A 17,349-nucleotide genomic window follows, 5' to 3' on the forward strand; every position below is an offset into this window, starting at 1 on the left:
CTACTTCCCAGAGCCTGGGCGCAGCGATTTCAGGCGGAGGTGGATGCCATTCTTGGAGCGCAGGATCAGCTGGGGCATCTTGATGGGGGGCCGCAAGGGGTCCAGGGCAAACTCAAAGCGGAGCAAGCAGAGGGCCGTGACCACCTTCATCTCATTCATGGCAAACTGCTGCCCAATGCAGTTCCTACCGTGAGTAGCACAAGGTGGTATCAGGCTATGGGGTGTCCAGAGTGAGCAAATCCAGGGTTCTTAGTGGCCAACAAAAACCAATAACTGTTTGTGGATGAATAATTAGCTGATCGGTTGATTGAGCTGTGGCTTAGGAAACAGATCTTGGGAGCACAGTGAGGGTCCCAGACTGAGAAGATTCACATTGGGAATTCCAGTTTGGGGGCCTCTCTTGGAATGACTCAGCCAGCCCACCACCTGCCAGGGACATGAATATGCTAATGGCAAGAAGAAGATCCCTGGAACTTCCCTCACTTTAGGATCATCAAAAACCCAGTGGCAGCCCCCTTACCACAGAGTTTCTCAAATGATGCTTTCCCCACAACATCCTCCATTCTCCCCTCCCCAGTCCTGGGGGCCTGGGGATGTTGGGCCTCTCCTTACCTGGGCCCAGCAGAGAAGGGCATGAAGGCGAAGGGGTGGCGTGTGGCCACATTCTCAGGGGAAAAGCGTAGAGGGTCAAAGACCTGAGAGGATAAGCCTTGCTTAAATATCTGCCAGGCCCTGGGAAGGGTGATCTCCATAGCCTCCCACCCCATCTGACCTCCAGGCCCAGGGACGTGGTACCTCAGGGTCAGGCCACACTGCGCTGTTCCTATGGAGGGCATAGATGTGCAGAGAGATCAGGCTGCCTGTGGGCAGAGCAAAGGCCTGGTACCTAGGTGGTCCTGAGATAGCCTCACCCACCTCATCACAGGGCCAGAATCCCTAGTGTCCTCCTAACTGGGCACCAGCCCCTGCCTGAGCATTGCCAGTGATTGAGGGTTCATGACCACCCTCATGACATCAAAGTGCTTTTGATGATCATCATATCTACTTCCTCTAGCCCCAGCACCAGACAGAGCACCTAACACAGACATTTCTGGAATGGTGAGAGAAAAAAAGGAGGACTGAACCTACCTCACTGTGAGGTAGGACAGGCAAGGTCTATTATAACACTTTGTGCTTTCAAATAATTGAAGGAAGTTGCTGTTCATGACATTACGCTATTAATAGTAACATATACATCTACCGTTCACTGGGTGCGTGTTGTGTGCCAGATACAGAGTTAAACACTCCTTACAAAGCTACTACATACAGTTGTATAGGTCGTGTACCACACATCATCATAGTCTATGTGAATGGTGCCTCCTGAAGTTGTTCAGCGCACAACTTACATGGTGGCACCTGACAGCCCTGATAAATACTGTCTCTTTAATCCTGACAACAACCTTGTCAGGCCAATACTCTTCTTACCCCCATTTTACAAAAGAGGAAACAGAGGCTCGAGGTAGAAGGATTTACCCATCCATTGTAGAACCAGGATTTGGACCCAGGCCAAACACAAAGCCTGAGCTCTTCCCCACTGGTGCAAAGATTTGACCAAAGGCACAGAGACTATCAGAGAAACATCCACAAGGACTCCAGTTCCACCCCCAAATCCACTCCAACTCACCTGCTGGTAGGGAGCGGCCATCCACAAAGTTGACAGGCTTGCTGAGCTGGCGGTACACCTGGGGCACGGGTGGGTAGAGGCGGAAGCTCTCCTTGATGCACATGGTCAAGTAGGTCATCTTCCCCAGATCATCCCTGCCAGCAGTACAACCAGACCTTTCTGGGGATGGGGAGCAAGGGACTTCCACGGGAAGGCAGCCTCCAGCCCCACTTCCCCTCTTAACCACCATCACACATCCAATAGTGAGAAGGACACAAGTGCTCCAAGTGCCCAGACCAGATTGGACATAGGGTAGCCACTCCGGCTCTCTGGCTCCAGTTTTCCTTTTTTTTTTTTTTTCTTTTTTTCTGGCTCCATTTTTCTCCATCTCTCCCTCATCTTCGCTGCTAGGAAGGGAAGACACAGGACCCTAGAGCTGTATGTGCACCCAGCCATCAAGACAAAGTCACTCCTGTGTCTCATAAGGCCCCACAGAATACCACAAGGAATAATTCTTTAGGTTCCACTTGGTTTCCCGTATGGAACTGAGGTAGAAAAAAACAGGGGCTGGTATACATTGGTTGAATGAACTAATAAGTGCATAAACAATGACAAGCTCAGGTGAAAAACAAAAATTATGTTTCTTTTTTCCCCTTTGCCACCAGGAAACTCAGTCCCAAGTGTGGTCCAGTCATGACTATTGAGCAGCACTTTATTACAGAGCCCCAAACCCTAGGGCTTTTCCACCTAGTCTTCAATTTTTTTTTTTTTTTTTAGATATACTTGACTTTATGAAAACTGGGAACTTGTATTCATCAAAAGACACCTTAGAGGGATGCCTGGGTGGCTCAGTTGGTTAAGCATCTGCCTTCAGTTCACGTCGTGATCCCAGGATCAAGCCCCACATCAGGCTCCCTGCTCAGCAGGGAGTCTGCTTCTCCCTCTCCCTCTGCCTCTCTTGCTCCTTGTGCTCTCTCTTTCTCTCTCACTCACTCAGTTCTTTCCAAAATAAATAAATAAAATCTTAAAAAAGACACCATAGAGGAGATGAAATGCCAGGTTACAAACTGGGAGAAGAGATTTTCAATTAGCATTAACAAACAAAGTATTATACACCAGGACTCATTCTTTCCTTTGTGTTTTACTATAGTATTGAGTAAGTGTCCTTGAAGTTGCTTCAAGTTCTAGATGAAATGAAGTGAAAATAACATAGATAAATATTTTAATACCCCGCCTCCCGGTGGTGTTCCTGTCCTTACCTAATCTGGAATGCCCATTTCTCTCTTCCTTTGCTTATCTGAGTTTCACCCCTCCTTGGAAAGCCAGCTCAAGCTCCACCCCTTCTGAGTCCTCTGCTCTCAACACAGGGCTTCTCAGTCTTACTTCATTCTGTGGTTTTCTCTAGATTTTTGGTTGTTGAGTTTGTCTTTCTAAAAACATCCCAAGGGCAGGCAGCACGTTAGCTCCTTCTCCTCCTCTCCCCACACGCAACCCCAGAAGCACTGGCAGTTGGCTGGACACACTGGGAGGTTTCCAACATCCGGCCAATAAAAACGGGTGGTGGAGATGTCAGATCTCAGATCCTGAAATTAAAGGTCAGTCTCCCTCAGGTGAATCCAAAATCTCTCGCATCGACTGAGCCTTTTCTGTGCTGTGTTGTGTACCAAACCCTATACTGGAGGGTAACACAGGAGCCAGAGAGAAAGGTCAGGTGTGTGACGGGAGGCCAAGGCCTGAGGGGAGGACGTAGGGAAAGAAGGGACTGCAGGGGAGGCCCAGAGATCAAGCACGCTCCCGAGAGGTCAGCATCACTCGGTGTCATGTCAATGAGTTCAAATTTGAACCAAGAAACAGAGAGCAATCGAACGATTTTAAGGGATGGAGTTTGGAAAACAGCCTTTTCTTCTTCACCAGAGGAGTCTAGAGGCGGCACATGGCCATCCAAAAGCAGGTTGGCCAGGGGGTGGGGGGGTGGTCAGCTCCCCAGGTACCCCAGCTATATTCTATTTTTTTCTTAAAGATGTTATTTATTTATTTGACAGAGAGAGAGATAGCGAGAGCAGGAACACAAGCAGGGGGAGTGGGAGAGGGAGAAGCAGGCTTCCCGCTGAGCGGGGAGCCCGACGCGGGGCTCGATCCCAGGACCCTGAGCCGAAGGCTGACGCCTAATGACTGAGCCAGCCAGGCGCCCCTCCCATCTATATTCTTGCCCAATTCCCTCCTCTCTCTCTCTCTCTCCCACCGCCCACTGTTCCATCTAGCAACCCAGAGGGGCAGTCAGGTTCTACCAGCAGAAGAAATCAACACACAAAAAGGTCACAGATCACTTGGGCAGAGGGATCAGGGAAGGTTTCCTGGAGTAGGAGGCATCCAAGCTGTGCCTGGGAAGACAGATAGGAATCTGGGGAAGTCACCCGGATTCCTATCTATGAGGTGTCAACAGGAGGCTGACACCTGAAAAGAGCTCCACTGTGGGAGAATGGGCTCAGGGGTGTATCCACAGAGGTCCCCCCAAAAGCCACAGCACTAGAGGGAACAAGACAACTGCCACCACCCTCACCTGGTTTCCAGGATGGCCCTGCATCACCTGAAGATGACACGGGGAGCACAGGCACAGTGCATCCCTGGGACAGGGAAGAAGGACCGACTGGGCTCACTGGCAGCCTCACTCACCACTGGAAGGAATCCCGGTCCCCAAGGATCTCACAGACCTCCTCCCGACAACAATGCTGGTGCTCAGGGTGCAGGGCCATGCAGTAGAGAAACCAGCAGATGCCACTGGTGGTGGTGTCATGGCCTTCAAACATGAATGTGTCCACCTCAGCCCGGAGATCTGCGTCTGACAACTTGATCCCATTTTCATCCTGGGTTAGGGAAGGCATGATGGGACAGCCCAAGGCATGTGAGATAGGTATCAAGAAGACCTCATAACATGAAGGTCCGAGGGAGGGAAGGAAAGCTCCTTCTCAGGCTGGCGTTTGAGACCTTCCCTAGATTCCTATCAGTCCTCCCAGGCACAGCTTGGATGCCTCCTACTGCAGGAAACCTTCCATGATCTCTCTGTCCAAGCAACCTGTGACCTTACCCAGCCCTAACTGTCAATTCTGCTCAGAATGCCACCTGGCAGAGGAGAGGTCATTGTCAAAGACCACCTCCTGTCTCCTCCACTAGACTGTAAATATCCGGAGGGCAAAGCCAGGTCTTTCTCATCTTCTGCATGGGAACTAACACAGGGTAGGGGTTAGTGAGTTTGGAGAGTGGATGAATAAAGGAATGAATGAATGACGGAATGAATGAATGACATCTAAGATTCTAAGAGTCTTCAGTCTTAGAAGTCTAGAATTGGTGGGCACCTGCATGGCTCAGTCGGTTGATTTTGGCTCAGGTCATGATCTCAGGGTGGTGAGATGGAACCCGCATCCCGCTCTGTGCTGGGCGTAGAGCCTGCTTAGGATTCTTTCTCTCCCTCTCCCTCTGCCCCTCCCCCCCACCTCTACCCTCCTCTCCCTCTCTAAGAAAAAAAAAGAAGTCTAGAATTGGTCTTTAGGACTTCTAGCATGTGACCTGGTCTCCCTACATCTTGCCCCAGTGCCACAGCCAGCCAAAACCGGCACCTTGCCATCTCTGAGCCTTTGTTGATGTGCTTTGTCAAAGACAAGGGGCAGGTCCTATTTGCTGGGGAAAAAGGAGGGAAATGCTTAACAGCCCCTGCTGCTGTCCAGTGAGCCCTGTCCCAGGAAAATGGTCTGAAGAGCCCTCTGGGACAAGTTCTCAGTTGGGGGTGGCCAACTGTGTCCTCACTCACCTGAGCCCCCAGAAGAATGTCCAGGAAGTTCAGGTGCCTCTGGCTCTGGATCTTCTGCTGCTCTTTCTCATCCTGCAGGGCTGCCTTTCGTTCCCTGATGATCTGGTCTGGGCCAGGAGCACAGAGTGTCATTGCCTGGGGACCCATCCTCTACCCAAAGGGGGACAGAGATCCTGCAATGGCAGAGGTCCCAGAGGGGCCTGAAGGGGCTAGACTAGGCCCTGGACTTCCTATGGGTGGGCCCTGCGGGAAAGGCCCACCTGTGTGGTCGTGGGCTGCCTGGCAGGCCCGCAAGAAGCGGCGACCATGTGGGGTGAGCCAGTAGATGAAGTCGTTATGGTACTGGAAGGACTCAGTGCGCTCCTGCATCAGCAGAGTGAGTTCGCTGATGGCCGAGTAGTAGCTACAGCCCCTGCACAGAGGAAGAGCAGGGAGGGGGGCTCAGACCCTGACCCAGGGCAGAGCCTGGGGCTCTCCCCAACCACAGTGCTTCCTGCCCTCCCTCTCCCTGCCATTAAGCCTCCCCACTAAAGGCAGAATTTGTCTCCCCACCATGCGCAAGGCCCAGCTCCCCCCACCCCCCGCCCAAGCTGGGGCTCCCTAGGGCAGGACCCCATAACCTCTCAGACCAGGGCCCTGGAGTCCTGCCAACTCTCCTCTGAGCCGGCCTGGGTGGAGACGGTGGTCAGCCCCAAGTACCCCCCGACCTGTGGCCCAGACCGCCGTCTCCTTTGCCAAAGGTGCACTTCATGAGTGAGTCCAGTGCCATGTGGCCCACATCACAGAAGATGTCAAAGCTCTTATCCTCACGAGCCTTTTCCTCCCACTTGTCCTGGAGCGCAGAGATGGAGGGTAATGTCAGGGGGTCAGCTGGGCACTGAACCCCTGCCCTCAAGGACCAACAACCTGTCCTTTCCCCCATGCACCAAGTCCCTGGCCTGGCCTCCGCCCCGCTGGAATGTGGAGGCAAGGGCTTCAGGCTAGGGTGGGCCAGGAGGCAGGCCCGCACAGCACACACAGACACTGAGCCAGGCAGCCTACCTCAGGGAAGAGGAGAGCTGAGAGGTGGGGATCTTCCCAGCACAGCCTGTACACGATCAGGCCTGCAGGGATGCTGGGGAGGAGTTTTCTCCAAGGGGACTGACGAGCCCGGGTAACTTCTGGGGATGACCCAGACCTGAGACTCAGAGCCTGAGCCCTGACCTTTGGCATCCCTTTCAGAGCTGAGTTGCTAACGACATTATTTTAGGCAGTTGTGGTAGGCAGACAATGAGGAGGAAGCGCTTCTCAGATGTGAACGACCTTTCTAATATTCTCAAATATAGGCCTCCCTCCAGGCTGCTACAGGAGGAGCCTTACTGGGGCCTCACAGAGGCCTTCAACCTAGGAAGAGGGAGGCCTGGGTCTCCCAGTAGACATAAGGGCAGGGCTGCCCGGCCACTTGGAACCTCAGCACCTGGTGTCGGGTACAGCAAGGCTTGGCCCTGCAACTGCAGGCAGAACGGGCCTCGAACTTAGCAAATCTCCTCATGGCCCTTCCCCAGGGAAAACTGGAGGTGGGAGGGGCTGGTGCAGCAGCCTCAGCCTCCAAGAGCCTGGCACTGGGAGCTCACCAGCATAGCGTGCGTGGAGTTGGCGAACACAGCCACGTAGGGTTTCAGCACATCGTAGTGGAAGCCAGGTGTGAGCAGCTTGCGGTGCTGATACCACTTGGGCCCTTGGAGCACCAACAGGCCTTTCCCTGGGGAAGAGATGGCAGAGGGAAAGCTGGCCAGTGCACGCCACCCTGCCCCGCCCCTGGCAGCCTGGGGCGCCCACCCCAGTCCTCCTTGCCCGGTTGCACGTCCCAACACAGCTCTGCCTTCCAGCCACCCAGCCTTGCAGCCTCTGGCGACACCAGCCCTGGCCCTACCACCGCTCCCCTCCTCAGGCTTTTTCCTGGCCCACACCACCGATACAATCTCCTGGGAACCCACTCCAGCGCTGCCGATTCCAGAAAGCTCTTCCTCACACTCACGTATCTTCCAGAGCCCTGGCTCTGCCTTTCTAGGGAAGAAGGTATACCCAGGAGGAGAAGGTACCTGAACCCCACTTCCCCAGCCAGCTGGGAGCTCTCTTGCCTCTTCCCCTGTCTCCCCACAGGGCAGCTAAGCTTAGGAGGGACACTTGGGAGCCAGGTGGTCCCAGATGAGATAACAGACTGAGGGAGCACAAGGCAGAGAGCGATGGGACAGGGAAGGATCCTGGTAACCTGGCACCAAGGGCAGGGAAGGCAGGTGTCCACTCACCAATCCACTGGAGGAAGAAGTCATACATATCCGCAGCCTTAGGATCTGTAGGCGAAAGAGAAGATCGGGTCATGCAGAAACAAGCAGATGCCCAGAGGAGGCTTATTGATCAACAGGATCAATAGGACCTCAGGTGCCCAGACTTAAGGTGCAGGCCCCAGGATTCCTTCCCGCTTGGAACCCTGAGCCCTTTGCTCTCAGGGAGCCCCACCCTCTCCTGGGAGTCCTCACCCCCTCGGCTGTACACAGCTTTGGCGTAGTCGGGCTCATAGATGTTCAGGAAGCCAAGGAACGGTCCAAGCCAGAGTGGGTGGGCATAAGGGAACTGGTGGGCCCAGGACACCACCCTGTCCAGGCTCCCTGTCCGCTGGATCTGAAATGGTGACACAAGACCACGATACTCAGGAACACACTGTCACCAGCCAGGCCCTAAGTTCCTGAGCAAGGAAGGCAGGGGGCTGCCCAGATAGACCCTGGGAGCGTCCTTCCCTCCTCCTGCATCCCTCTCCCAGCCAGTCACAGTCCTATACGTCTCTGGGGTCAGCCCCTCTCCAGCCCCAGAGACACCACTATAAGTCCAAGCCACCCTCTTGCTGTACCTGGGTGAGCTCAACAACCACAAGCTGGCCAGCCTGCTTCCATCTGGTTCCTATCATCAGCCCTCTGTCTATGCTGCTCCGAGAAAGAGATTTCTTTTGGCATTAAAGCTGTTTTCATGAGAGTGGTAACACCAGCTTGCTGTGCAATGCAGAAATCTGCTCAATTCTGCCCCTGTTACGTCACTGGACACATTTTTCTTGAGGACCTATTATGTGCAGGGTACTGTCTACACGTCTCACGGCATGAGGCAGACCTGGTCCTACCCTTTCATTCCATGGGGGGCAGACCAATTATATTCAACTAAACCATCAAGGAGTGTGAATACACCCAGTAGTTAGTGCTAAGAAGGAAGCAGACAGTGCTATGAGAGAGACTAGCAGGGAGAATCTGCTTAGAGAGGGAGATCGGGGATGGCCCCTGGTTGGAGAGGACATTCAAGGTGAAACCCGGAGGATGACAAGCAGCTGGTAGTGCAAAGAGCAAGGGACAGCATTCCCGGTAGAGCAAACAACAAGCACCAAAGCTCCGGGGCAGGAAAAAGTAGTGGTGTCATCCAGAAGCTGCCACCTGGGGGGACGGTGGCCTGAGATGAGGCTGGAGATCATCCAGAGGGTAGTGTGTGCTCTTTGATGGGTTTTCTCACCACATCTACTCACCCAGCGGTGTTTCCCATAAATGGAGTATACACTAAATACTTTGATGAAACCGGTGTTGTTTTTTGTTTAATGTATCTTGTCCTTCTTGTCAAACTAGTGCATTTAACTGCCCTTCGATATTTTTAATTACTTTAATTGCACAGTATTCCACTGTTGTTATGTACCATTATTTATTTACCCATTTTCCCCTATTCAGAGGGAGTCTTTCAGAGATACACTTAAAACCCATCTGTGGTTTTCCCGTCAGTCTCAGAATAAGGTCTGAGCTCTAGAGTTTATGAGGAGGTAGAGTCATGACTGGTAAGAGAGCTGGGATGTGAACCCAGGAAAGTTGACTTCACAGACTGCAATCTTTGGAGCTTGGAAGATCTGCATTTGAATATTGATTTCCTCTATTTTTTAGATGTGTGAACTTGGACAAGATCTTTAGGCTCTCTGAATCTTACTCTTCTCATCTGTAAGATGGGGATGATAACTTACCTTATAAGATTATTTTGACATTAATTAAATCACGCAGGGCCCGTGTTATTAGTTGAGGTCACGCGGCGTTTAAAGCCCTTCGCTGATACGTTGTATGGATGGGCTTGGCACTGGATCCTGCACAAGGTAAGCCCTTGACTCGACGTTCCCTCCCCTTCTAGTCTACCTTTCCCCACATCTTCCTCCTCCCCGCATCTCCTGCCATATCCTACTTCCAAATGCCCCCACACTGCACTAAAGAATTAGCTCTGAACATTCCCTAAGCTACTTCCACCTCTGGGTAAAGGATTAACCTAACCTTGTCCCAAGTCACATGGGAAGCTGAGCTTGGGTTATACCCCCCATCTCCGTTCCCCTGGAAACCTGGTAAGTGCATGTGGCCTTGTCCATTAGTGTCCACCCTGCTTTCTGGGGCCTCCTGGGCTCCCACTGACCAGGGAAGTCCTGGGATTCCTCAGATCTGCTCCCCTCCGGGATGGACATCCGTAGGTGCCCGTGGGTGCTCTAGTCTCAGTCCTCCCTTATCCCACCTTGTGGGCACTGCCCCTCCCCACAAAATTGAGCAGCACTCAGGGTGTGCATAAGCCCCAGCCAGTGTCAAGGGCCGCAAAGCCGTGTATCCAAAGCTAAAGCGTGAGGAGCAACTACCGGGAAGAACCAACAACAGCTGAGATGAGGCGGCATCTCTGAAATAACCATAAAAAATCAGTTTTAAAAAATGGGCTCCCTTTACACAAACTCTATGGGGTAAAGCAGAGAGCCATTGGGAGCCTGGAGGGAACCACTGGGAGCTCCAAGGGGCAGACAGATGATTTCCTCCCAATCCTAGTGACAAATAGGCAACTTCATTCTCCATCCTCCCTTTCAGAGACAAGTGTACTACCACAAGTGTACAAGTGAATATATGTGACTCAGAAGGGACCCCTGGCTCAAGAGAAGGAGCAGAGGGCCTTTGGGTGAGGCTAACACGGGTCCCGATGACTCTCCTAGCCACCGCACATTGGCTAACAAGCGATGGTGGGCCCTACGAAAGTCACACAACCCTCACAAGTCCATGTCTTTCAGTTCCAAAGCCTATACAATGCGCCCAACACCTCCCTGTCTTCAGCACCAAGGATGAGCTCCAGCCCCAGGGATGACCAGGTTGTGGGGAGCTCAGGGAAGCATCCAGACACCTAAGAAGGCAGGAGGGCATGGGCCCAAGAAGTGCCCAAGTCCACAGGGATGCAGACATTGGTCCTCACCCCCATGAGTGGTTTTGCTGCCCTGAGTTGGATCTCCCAGGGGTTCATTCATGCATTCAGTAAGTGGGCATGGAGTACCCACTCTCAGTGCCAGACCTGATGCTAGCTCCTGGGGGAACCGTAGTGAACCAAAGTCCTGCCCTCCCCAAGCTCATGTTCCAAGCGGGAGAAAGGAAATACACAGGAAGCAAATAATACATCAGCAATATAATTTCAGGTAGCAATAACACTAGGACAAAAATAAAGCAGGGTAAGGGGCAGGGCTGCTACCGTAGACAGGGAGTTGGGAGGGTCAGGGAAGGCTTCTCTTTGGGGACATTTGAGCAGAGATCGGCAGAAACACCTTCTAGAAAGCCCCGTAGCATTGGCCACTCTGCTTCTCAAAAACTACTCTTTCCTCAGCCGTCCCCTCTACCCCTCTGCTCCTTGCTCCCAGCAAATTACCCTTGCTCTACTTCCCGGAAGAAACAAACCATCAGACAAGAGGCCCCTAAAAGTGAACCATCAGACCCGAAGGACCACCTGCCCTGCACCCAGCCTCCCCACCTTCCCTCCTGTTCCAGTAGAGGAGGTGCTCAGGGCCTGTCCAAGGCCAGTCCTTTTGGATTCCAACCTTCCCCTCTTGCACCTCACCCATCAGTCAGCCCCTCTCTCTCCCACATCACAGGCCCCATCCTCTCTACTGGCTCCTTCCCATCTGCATTTGAAACATGCTCAAGTCTCTCTCACTAAATGAACAAGACCTCCCTTGGTTCTGCCTCCTCCTCTAGCTAACACCCCATTTTCCTCCACGTTTCATAACGTCTCAAAAGAATGGTCTCACTGTTTCACTTCCTCCCTCCTCGGCCCCCACCTCTCCAACACTGCTCTTGCTAATGTGACCAACGCTCTCCTGGGGGGTGAGCCCAGAGGCTTTCCAGCTGCTGTGACACAGTCAAGTCCCCCTCTTTTTGAACTCTGTCCTACATGTCCTCCCAGCTCTCTTGATACAGCTGCTCCTCATCCATTATTTGCAAATCAAAGACTGAGGCTCCCCCAGATCCAGCCGTGGGCCTCTTCTTATGCTGTGCCTTCTCCCTGGAGGCTCTCACCGACTCCCATGGCTTCCTTTGCCATCTACCTGAGACTCTTTCCAAAATTGACAGCATGTCCCAGTTTATCTTTCTCCTGAGCTCGGGAAACACGACCAGCCATCCCCTGGACATCTGGGCATGACACCCTCCTGGCCCCTCAAACCCAGCCTTTTCAAACATGAACACAGTGTGTCGTCCCCCCACATCTGCCTTTCCTCACATATGTAGGAATGGAACCGCCATCCACCCTGATACCAGCCAGAAACATGGAATGGAGTTTTCCCCAGGATTTAGGGCAGAACCAAAGGGGATGCCCTGAGGAGGCTGCCTCTCTCCCCTGCAGGTCCACCAAGTGACTTTTACCCTGGAATCAACAAACCAGAACTAAGAAATCCAGATAGAGCAGTTCCTGGGAAACTCTCCAAATCCAGAACCCAAGGGTCCTATGCCCAGACACACAAGTGCTGCCAGCCCTGAGCCTTTTCTTCTTGGGTCTCAGATCCCCACATTTTTACACTTGGACATAGAAATTCATTCCTCCTGGTTACCATCCAGTCTTGAGGCTCGACGAGTCCTTTTCTCTCTTTTGGTGACTTTTCCAAATTCTTCTCTGATCCAGCTGTGTTGATACCACAGTTTAACAAAGCTCCCAGAGCTCTCCTGTGGCTCCCTTTCCTAGTGCATGCAGGGGGCCTCACTGACACCCTTACATCCGCCTGCCTCTCCTGGGCCAACAATGCCAGGACAGCCTGCCTTACCTCCTACTCCTCCCCATCTCACTGTTCACTCCACTAACATCTGCTTGGATGGCTTCCTCAGCCATGTCCTGCTCTGTCTACCTCCTATTTGGCCTCTGCCAACCTAGCCACCATCCCAAAGCCAGTGTGATCTTTCTACCTCACAAATCTGAGCTTCTCACTCCCTGGCTTGAATCCCTTCAATGTTTCCCTAAGGCACTCAGAATAAAGACTTTCGACATGGCCTACCAGGTCCTATGTGATCTGCCCCATCTTCTTCTAGCTTTGTCCTCTCCAGTTTGTTCTCCCTCTCACCACTCCAGAAGTATAGAGCTATGAGCACAGTCATGTACTAGACCTTGAGAAACAAATATTTGTTGAACAAATTAAATTCCTACACACTCAACGCTCTTTCTGTGCCTCTGTGCCTCTGTGCCTCTGCACAGGTAGCATCCTCCACCCTTCCTTCTTTCCTTCCTTTCTTCCTTCCTTCCTTCCTTCCTTCCTTCCTTCCTTCCTTCCTTCCTTCCTTCCTTCCTTCCATGGACTGCTGCAGTCAGATCTTTCGGGCTCACTTCAGCATCCCTTGCCTGGGCCCATGGGTCTGGAACACCATGCTGTGTTATCCATCTCTCCTACAGACCGGCTCACTCTAGGGCTGGCTCTAGTCTTATTGCTCCATCCTCTGCCCCCAGAAGAGGGCCTGACCCAGGGTTGTTGATCAGCAAGTTGCTTGAGAAAAGACAAACCTAATCTGGCTCCCAAAGACTGGGTTAGTTTTGGTGGAAAGAAGAGGATGAAGGAAACAAATGCCTCAGAGTGTTTTGCAGGAAGAATCCCTCTACAGGGATTTAACACCTGACATCTGCCTGGCAGTTTGCAAAGTACCTATCTATACTTTATCTTTTTCGATCCTCTTCTAACCCAACAAGGTAAAAATGCTTATCTCCATACTGTTTGATGAGGAAAGGGAAGCACAGAGCAGAAGCATAGTTCCATCAAAGTCTACTGAATAGAAATGAGCCAGAGCCCCAGACCACAAGCCAGGGCTCCTCACTCCACAGCACAAGGTCAAGGGAACTGTCCCAGCGATGAGCGGGGCCAGGCAAGAGGCCTATTCAGTCTCAGAGGATCACCTTTCCTGGGCTTGGAGCTGGCATTCTCCACTCCTCCCCCGACAACAGTCCAGAATCTCAGGCCCCTCCCAACCTCAGGCCAACAACATGACTGGGTGCCTACTATGTGCAAAGTCCTCTCTGGGCCCCAGAGTAGAAGATGGGGGACCCTGGAAGAATAAGACATGACCCCACCTCAAGGGGACCCATTTTGAGAATTGAGGAGGATGATAGGTAGATGCTTCCAGGGCCCCAAGACTGCACCCAGAGACAAGAAGGGAGAAGTTAATCCTGATGGACAGCTCTGCCCTGCCCCCCCCACCACCCTTCTTTTCCTATTCCCACCATCACTAGGCTAGGAATCAAACTTGCAGTCACTTTGTACAGATGGATCATGTGCTGCATGAAAAGGCACGAATCCTGTGCCCAGCCTTGACTCAGTTCCTGAGCTACTATGTGAACATAAGCAAATACCTTGCCTTTTGGGAACCTCATCTTTGTTTGGAAAAACAAGCCCTAGCCCTACCCTCCTCATTTCTCAGGCTTAGGTGTGGATCTGACAGAGCAGATGTGACAAAGCCTGGAGGAATGCAGAGGTGTCAGGCCCCTTGTGGTTCCGCAGGAAACTTTTCAGGCCCAAGAACAACCTCCCCTCCAGCCGTTGCCTGCTCTTCTTGGTGCCAAGGCTCTCCAGATTCTCGTGTTAGAACCAAGAAGCCAGAGCTAAGCTGTGTTCCAAGCCCTCTATACACTCTCAAGGTAGGGGGGAAGGGTATCTGTGGAAAGGAGGGCAGCCAGCTCTGACATGGGGTAGGGGAGCAAGGTCCCTGTCCTAGAGAAGCCCATGGGCTGAGGACAAGCTTAGCTTTGGTGGAGGCAAGTAGTAGTGGAGGGATATGAGAGGCAAGGGACTGAAGGTCTCCCTAAATGCCTCTCACACTCTCATTAAGGTCAGATCTCAACCTTCCCGTGACCCTCTTCTGTATTTAGCAAAGCCTCTCCTGAACCCTGCCTGGTCTCTCCACTTGTCTTCTCCTTCACTGCCTCCTTTATCAAGATCCCTCCCTACTCCCCAACTTTCACTGTTTGTTCATTCAGTGATGCCCACTCTGTGCCAGGCTTTATGTTGGACCCTGAGGGTACAGGGATGATTCAGAGTAGACCTCCATCCTCCAGAGGTCACGGTCTAGTGAGCAAGATGAACAAGTAAACAGAGGATGACAACCCAATGGGACAAATACTGAGATACAGAGCATGGGGCTGATGCAAGATCCTGGATGCAAGCATCCCACCCAACCTGAAGCAGGAAAGGCCCTGGTGTCTGTTTTCCCCGATAGACAGTAGGGTCCTTGAGAGCAGGGCCTGGGGCTGATTCAGCACCCTAACCCAACTTTTCCTTTCCTGGGTTTCTCCAGGATATGTGTAGGTTACTAAGCCATCTTGAGAGGGTAGTTATTTGTAGGGGCAAGATTAAGCCTGGGCAGTTCTCTCCTGGAGGTCAAGCTCATTCCCAGCATCAATCATGGAGGAGAGGCAATTCCCTAGAGAGTGAAATGGAAAAGGGTATTCGGAGTAAGAGCTTTAGTCTCTGGCATCTATACCTGGGTTCCCAAACCTAGATGCACAGCAAAACACTTGGAGAGGTTTTTAAATTCAGGTTCCTATCTGAAAAACAAATACTATATGATTTCACTATGACTTCACCATATGAAATCTAAAAAAAAAGAGAGAGAGAAACTGACTCATAAACATAGAGAACAAACTAGTGGTTTCCAGAGGGCAAGGGGAGTAGAGGAAAGGGCAAAATAGGCGAGGGGGATTGAGAGGTACAAACTTCCAGTTGTAAAATAAATCAGTCATGGGGATGAAAAGTACAGCCTAGAGGATATACTCAATAATATCATAATAACTTTGTATGGTGACAGATGATAACTACACTTAGTTTTTAAAAAAATTTTTTTTAATTTAAGGAAGGAAATTCTGCCATATGCAACAACATGGATAAACCTGGAAGGGAAAAAATGTTTCATTAAAATAAATAAATAAATTCAGATCACTAGTTCCAATCTGTTAATTAGAATCCCCAGGGACTGGGGGACCAAGGAATCTGCTTCTCCCAGTTGATTCCAGCACAGGTGTCCCTTGTCTTATGTTCAGAAAGCTCTTGGCTAGATCCCATGGAGGCAGGGAGCTGGAGGTGTTTCTGACAATGGGTGCTAAGGTGGTCCCCAGCACCCCAGGTAACAGGAGATCAAGCCAGGATCTGAACCCAGGAAGATGCCATGGCACTGAGCCAGCCTAGAGACATGGCAAAGAGAACCCCACCTTTGGGGGCACCAACCACTTAGATGCTCCAGGGAGGGCTCTAAGGTAATAGCACTCATCTCTGCTCTCACTTTTATTTTCTTAAAATGAAAATCTTTATATCTGACAGAACAAAGAGGATGATGCTTAAGCTCTAAACAAGATAGCCTAGTTCTACTGGACTGTCTGGGAGGGAGGGGTTCCCCAACGCTATCACTGGGCCTTTAGCAGAACTTGGTCTGAATCTTGAGCCAAAGAAGGACGAGAAGGTATCAGTGGGCTACAAGTGCTCCCGCTCCCAGGGACAGCTCAGAAGGCAGGAGTCAAGGGGGAGATCCGGTGGGAAAGCTGGATGGAAACTATAGCCCTCAGGACATCAGGCCCCTGTCCAAGCGTAGGGACCCCCTCCCTGGCCCAGGGGGGATGAGGCTGGATTCTCTGAAGGAAAGGAAGCTGTTTTCTTTCTCCAACCCTTCCTCTCTACATACCTCATGAGCGTGCCCGAAGAGCCAGTGGGTAGGGGGACCTGGGAAACTGTCCATAGCCCTGGCCAGCATCTGCCTCCTCAACAGCAGACGGATGAGCTTGAAGAAGCCTAAGATCCAGATCAATCCAGCAGCCCACAGGCCCAGACGGGAAAGGCTCAAGGAGAACAAGACAGAAACCATGGCTGGAGCTGGAGCTGCAGCCACCAAGGCTCTGGCGTACCTCCTGCCACCCTCCGGCTCCTTTATACTGTGGACCCTGGCACCCTGCCAGCCCCCACCCCCAGGCATACCCTGCAGCTAGCAAAAACCCAGGCTGGGCTGAGCTCCAAAGGACAGAGACAGCAGCCCCAAAAGTCACAAGCCACAGAGAGACAGCCTGGCTGACTCCTCCCAAAACTCAGCTGAAGCCACCAAGTGGTGGGCTTCAAAGAAACCAGGCAATGGGTCTGCCTCCTTGGTTCCTTGGAGGAGAAAACAAAAGGCAGTTCTGGGTGTAATCATCAGCATAATGATGCCCGCTTTTTTTTAAATAATTTTTATCGTTATGTTAATCACCATACATTACATCATTAGTTTTTGATGTAGTGTTCCATGATTCATTGTTTTCATATAACACCCAGTGCTCCATGCAGTATGTGCCCTCCTTAATACCCATTACCGGGCTAACCCATCCTCCCACCCCCCACCCTCTAAAACCCTCAGTTTGTTTCTCGGAGTCCATAGTCTCTCATGGTTCGTCTCCCCCTCCGATTTCCACCCCTCCATTTTTCCCTTCCTTCTCCTCATGCTCTCCATACTATTCCTTATGTTTCACAAATAAGTGAAACCATATAATAATTGACTTTCTCTGCTTGACTTATTTCACTTAGCATCATCTCCTCCAGTCCCATCCATGTTGATGCAGAAGTTGGGTATTC

General features: G+C 51.7%; 1 protein-coding gene across 2 annotated transcripts; it reads right to left on the reverse strand.

The window, feature by feature from the left end:
* On the reverse strand, positions 1-16,612 carry CYP4B1 (cytochrome P450 family 4 subfamily B member 1). Of its 2 annotated transcripts, XM_088022998.1 has the most exons (13): positions 16,433-16,612; positions 7,967-8,108; positions 7,736-7,780; positions 7,050-7,188; positions 6,489-6,534; positions 6,155-6,279; positions 5,708-5,859; positions 5,448-5,554; positions 4,316-4,506; positions 1,664-1,797; positions 796-860; positions 613-695; positions 1-184 (listed from the first exon to the last, which is right to left on the reverse strand). In XM_088022998.1, exons 1-13 carry the CDS (start codon positions 16,610-16,612, stop codon positions 1-3), a joined length of 1,593 nt encoding a protein of 530 aa, XP_087879124.1. The 2 variants fall into 2 exon arrangements, with proteins under 2 accessions (XP_087879124.1, XP_087879125.1); XM_088022999.1 differs by lacking the exon at positions 6,489-6,534 and having other exon boundaries at positions 7,061-7,188.
* Positions 16,613-17,349: the final 737 nt, after the last annotated feature.

Source organism: Eumetopias jubatus, unplaced genomic scaffold (genome assembly GCF_037043125.1).
Source record: "Eumetopias jubatus isolate StellerSeaLion01/CBP00866 unplaced genomic scaffold, mEumJub1_p1.0 scaffold_4, whole genome shotgun sequence".
Lineage (NCBI taxonomy): Eukaryota > Metazoa > Chordata > Mammalia > Carnivora > Otariidae > Eumetopias > Eumetopias jubatus.